Source organism: Lactuca sativa, chromosome 2 (assembly GCF_002870075.4).
Source record: "Lactuca sativa cultivar Salinas chromosome 2, Lsat_Salinas_v11, whole genome shotgun sequence".
NCBI lineage: Eukaryota > Viridiplantae > Streptophyta > Magnoliopsida > Asterales > Asteraceae > Lactuca > Lactuca sativa.
The window spans coordinates 74,003,113-74,009,009 of record NC_056624.2 but is presented as its reverse complement, the minus strand read 5'-3'; the positions used below and the strand labels follow the sequence as shown (position 1 = coordinate 74,009,009).

At 31.6% G+C, this 5,897-nt stretch overlaps 1 protein-coding gene across 1 annotated transcript; it reads right to left on the bottom strand.

The window, feature by feature from the left end:
• Positions 1-1,609: 1,609 nt before the first annotated feature.
• LOC122196450 (uncharacterized) lies at positions 1,610-4,546 on the bottom strand. The gene is made up of 2 exons (XM_042899098.1): positions 4,469-4,546; positions 1,610-3,865 (listed from the first exon to the last, which is right to left on the bottom strand). The coding sequence occupies exon 2, from the start codon at positions 3,058-3,060 to the stop codon at positions 2,395-2,397; it is 666 nt and encodes a 221-aa protein (XP_042755032.1). The 5' UTR covers positions 3,061-3,865; positions 4,469-4,546; the 3' UTR covers positions 1,610-2,394.
• Between the last annotated feature and the right edge of the window lie 1,351 nt (positions 4,547-5,897).

Below are 5,897 nucleotides of genomic sequence, written 5' to 3'. Positions count from 1 at the left end.
AATCAACATATATTTCACGCATGTCTCGTGCAAAATCAAAGTATGACACTGGAAGTGGACATGGTGGTCATGATGATGGTTAGTCTCATCTTTGAAACTAAAAAAGGCAATAAATATGAGATATAAACAAATATAAGCATGATATAAACCATAAAATATACAAATATTTCACCTAGATTTATAACTATGAGTTTTACTTGTCTGTACTTTGAATATCCACACAATTATAGCATTGTACTTTCGACTCTGAATTTTACTTGCCAAGATTTTCCCATAACCGACAATCTTGACGTTTGACTCTATGATTGTTTAATGTCTTCAATTTATTATTTTCAAATAGAACACTTCTGTCACCAAAAAAAAATTTGTGAATGGGATTTTTTGCCACATATAATAGTATTTATATATTTTTAGTTGGCACACTACATATAGTTAGGTAAAGTTTCATATTCTTTGGTTTCATGTCAGAAAAAAAAATTCTTTTAAACAACAAACCGAATTTTAGTAAACCAAACTAGCAAACTAGGCAATGAAAAGAATTCGTTAACAAAAAAGACATCAATAAAATAACTTTTTCCATTTTCATATTACGTAACAAAAAATTAAGAATAAGTTGATATGACTTATGTACATCTATCAATCAAATTTTTTTCTTTCCCTCACAATCCGGTCTAATCCACCATCCATTTTAGTTAATTTAACTAAAACACAATAAAATCCGCATTTGATATAATTTATAACCACCCTTATCATAAATCACTTTAATGATCTATGCAAATGAATAAACTAAAAAAATTAGGTATGTAGTTAATTATTTGGCCTTTCCAACTTCAGAAGAATTAGTTTATGGAGTTATTTATGGAAAAGAGAAAAATAAAGTAAAAGAAATAAAGAAATAATAGAATATTAAAAGAATATGATACCTTGAACAGATCATGGAAGGTCTGTGTGTTTATGTGCTTTTCTGGTTTTTTTGGTTTAGGTCCATTAAATTATTTTTCAATTTTAGTCCCTGCTTCATGGAACTCACACCGTTAATTTAAGATTCTGAAGCCTTATTAAATGTCTATTTTGCCTTTTTATATTTTGTATTATTAATCATCTTTATAACTATCTCTAGGGCCCACCACCATCCACCTCTTTCCCATTTCACAATCTTCCTCAAGTTCCTTATTAGTTTTTGCTATTAGCAGTCTTTACTCAACCCTTCTTGTATGATAGAATTTTTATATTTTGTATTGTTAACAAAACCAACACCCTCCAAAATAGAACAATGCAATGCATACAACATGGTGTCTCAATCGAAAACTAGAAAACTTGTTTCCAAAAGAATTTATACTTTTCGAGATGAGTGAAATGTGAAACTTAAGTGAAAAAGTTGTAGGACAAGTGGGGGTCGATGCAAGATGTTAAATTTGACGTAAGGACTAAAAATGCTAAGAAAACATGGGTTAAGTACTTAAACTGCAAAGAAATTTTATGAAACAATGTAAACACAGGAAACAAATTTGTAACCTGGTTTATCCTTTACCATACATAAATAGCTTTGAGTTATCACTCATTTGATCAATAGAACTAATATGTAGAATCTTTGCATTTAGTGGAAATGTGTAAAAATGATTATTTGTAGTCGCTCTTAAATCTTAATAAAATAATAATAAATGAAGTTACAACTGTTAAATATAACACACAAGCCCATAGGTGTAGAGAAGTAACCAAAAAAACTTGCCTATAAATATGTAAAAATAATAATATGAAGGTTAAAAGAGTTCCACACTTAGCAATGTGGGAAATCTAGCCTACTTTTCCAATCTTGTAGTGAAATCAGGAAAGCCATCAAGTATCAACTCCACAAGCTGTGGTAACTAAATTATATTAGCAGTGTTGCAAAGACCTGTCAACTTTGGTAGACTATCCAAACATAGAAACTTTAGCTTCTTCAATTTTCCAATTGTGGCCGGTAACTTTCTGCTACCACAATGAGCAAAACTGAGAAATTTTTCATATGCTAAAACTGAAAGATTTTCCATTTTTTCATAAAACTCTTCAGTAAACCTAAGAGACTTATCTCCATACATAAGTCTCAAAAGTGATAGGTTTGGGTACTTAGAGTCACTAGGAAACTCACACATACCCATGCAAGTAATAGAAATTGTTTTGCAAGACTTTCATTTCAGCTCTACTCCACTTTGAAATATCACCGTGGTTGATTATCCATGAAAGGTCACCTTTAGCAACTCTACCCAACACAAAAGCAAGCAAAGATCATGCATTTTAACACACCCAATATAATTGCTATCGATCAATAAATTTGCATTTTTAAGATTCTGCACACATGTTTTTGTCATGTCTCTTTCATCTCCCACAACAGAAACATCATTTAACAATCGTATGTTAAATGATGTTTTTGCTGTGGGAGATGAGAGAGACAGGACAAAAACATTTGTGCAGAATCTTAAAAATGCAAATTTGTTGATCGATAGCAATTACATTGGGTGTGTTAAAAATGCATGATCTTTGCTTGCTTATGTATGGAGATAGACTTATGTATGGAGATAAGTCTCTTGTGATTTCCTCGATTGGAATATAAAAGTCATCAGGAAACAAACCACAAGGCAGAAAAATCCTTTTCTCCTCCTCTTCTTTTAAATAGGTATAGCTTAACTCAATGAGTTTAACTGCAAGAGGAAGAAAACCATCTAATATCACTAAAACCTTTTTTTGCCCTTCAAACATCTTCCCAAACCTTATATGAATACGACCAACCGTTGCTGTTATACTCGTTTCTTTTAGAGGTTGACCAATGTTTTTTGCAACAGCTTGCTCAAACAGTTTATTATCTTCTGCAGCCTTTTTCAATTGTTCCGTCATTGTGGTTTTCCCCGCACCTCCCATTCCATATAGGGCTATCACTTGGCTCGTGTTATCTTGTTGAAGGAACTTGAGTGCATCCTTAAAATTTCTCTCTAAATTTGAAGTAATTTTGGGCATCACCATCCCACAATGTTGAAGCATATGCATTTTGAGAATTAACTTTTCCAAGAGGTTTTTGAGCATCATTCAAAATTATCTTACTGTTTTCTTCAATAAGACTTCCCATCTCCTCTTTAATCCTGAATGTATTCCTTCTTGTTTGATACCTCATTTTCAAGTTAAAACATCCATTCCCTGTACTTAAAATGATTTGAGCATCTTCCTTAATCTTTTCCACATCTTTTAACCACCCTGTTACACGAGCACGAACATGAATCTCCAGATTTCTTATGTTGTTTGTTTCCATGTGATTTTTGACATCACAACTGGTACAATCCGGTTGCTTCGTTCTGGTATTCATGTTCCTAACATGTTTTGTGGAGGAAAAAAGATAATCTAGTTGTTTTTTGACAATAACCATTAATGATTCAACAATAGGACTAATGATTGCAGATACAAACTCCATCTTTCAATATTCATGCTCCTAACATGTTTTGTGGAGGAAAAGAGATAACCTAGCTGTTTTTTGACAGGAATCATTAATGATTCAACAATAGGACTAATGATTGCAGATACAAACTCCATCTTTCAATATTCGTGCTCCTAACATGTTTTGTGGAGGAAAAGAGATAATCTAGCTGTTTTTTGACAGGAACCATTAATGATTCAACAATAGGACTAATGATTGCAGATACAAACCCCATCTTTCAATATTCATGTTTCTAACATGTTTTGTGGAGGAAAATAGATAATCTAGCTGTTTTTTGATAGGAACCATAAATGATTCAACAATAGGATTTGTTTTTTGACAGGAATCATTAATTATTCAACAATAGGATTAATGATTGCGGATACATACTCCATCTTTCAATATTCTAGCTTTTACATAGACCTGCAAACCAAACCATGCAACAGATATAAAAAAGGGATGAAATTGTTAAAAGTTGTACTCATTATACAAAATCCATGGATATTTTCAATATTAATTTGCAGAACTATCTTTTTTCAAATATCATGTATAACTCATAGATAATTAACATTATAGAAATTGCCTTCAGGATTTAATAGGTAAATTAATGTGTATGTAAATTCACAGTGAATATGATGTTTGTCTTCCCTTGTCCCTTTGTTTTCTTTAAATTGATTCAAAGCAAGAATAGATTGTTAATTTCACCATCATGTAAAATTGAAAAAGATGAGGAAGAAACAGCGTGCCTCGAAAAATAGGGGATTTATTAGGGCTAGAACTGATATCTACATAGAAATATCCCTCCAAACCATTCCTCAAACATTGTTTAATAATCAAAAGAAGGAAATCGAGGAGACATAGTTATCCATTTAAACATTTAGTTGAATTTATCCGTAGAGCATTCACAAACAATCCACGAAAACATTTTTTTTCCAGATATATACTCAAGGATCGACAGATCCACAACAAAAACAACTAAGACAGGTGATTCTTTAACAAAGAGAAAATCTTTCAACAAAAACGTACCTCGATCTACTTGATGCGCTTGTGCTAATGCTTTGCTGTTTTGTAAAGTGTGTTTGTGAACAAGTAGTTCGAATTGTGATGAAGCCCAATATTTCAACAGCCCCACTGATTGCTTTATTGAAGGATAATGTCAGTTTCCACCCTTGAAGATGTAATATTTACATTTACACCACATATATTTCTCTAGTTTTGGCGCATCACTTTCCAAGAAGGAAAAGAGAGTGTTAAAAGTTTCAAAATAATGGTATTTGTTGCAAATGATTATTAGTTGGTCTAATATTTCAAAATTAATATATTAATTTCATTTAACAACGAAAAAAACATGTGTTTTCTTGTTTATTGGCAAAAAGAAAACTACAAGAATGGTCATTGTAGTAAGTAATTTGTATGTTTTTGTTTGGAATTTGATCACATGTCAAGTTAAAAGGGATAATGACTTGAAAGGGTAACGAACTTTTGACTTTTGTCACATTTAGTCACTAAACTTTTTTTCGTTATCTATTTGTCATTGAACTATTAAAACTGTTCACATTTTACCCTTATGACCGGCTGTTGCCGGTCATAAAGGTAAAATGTGAACAGTTTCAATAGTTCAATGACAAATAGATAACGAAAAAAAGATTAGTAACTAAATATGAACAAAATCGAAAGTTCGTTTCCCTCTAAAAAGTTCAATGACTAAATGTGAACAAACTTTCTCTTGTATTATGTTTTAGCAAATTATTTATTTTTGTTAAATTGTAGTAACATTTGTTGATAAATAAATCTATGAAATTAAAAAAAAATAAAAAAAAAAACAGAACCCAGAAAATATATTTAAAAACAAACAAAAAACCAAAACCAAAATAAAAAACCAATGGTTTGACATTTTCCAAAATAAAAAATCAAAATGTCCAATCTGATTTTGGTTTTACAAAAAAATGAATCATTCTCACTGATGTGAATTATGACCATTAGTTTGGCATGCGGAATTTGTGACATCCCATGCATATGTAGTTACAACATCGTCTGAACTCGTAATTCATAGTAAGGGGTTAGAGTATCAGCGCATGAATACGTAGTTACAACATCACCTGAACTCGTAATTCAACACCTACAGGTTATGGTCCTGCCGGTGTTTCCACTGGGTTGTCTAGAATAGTCTGTGGTCGCCATCTATACTCTGGTAGATGACTACATCGTCACATTGTCGGTTAGGGTTATGGTATCTCCTTTCATCCTACATCACATATTCATCATCATCGAGTTACCTAATTATCATCACCTTTCTATCATCACCTATCTCTCATCATTTTATTTCATCACACACCAACTATTTCATCTACCCATGTTTCATCCGCAACATATTTGTAGATATAAAATAAATATACCGTTTAAATCTTTTAAAACATGTATAAAATCGTTCATCCAGCATAGACAGCAAGTATTC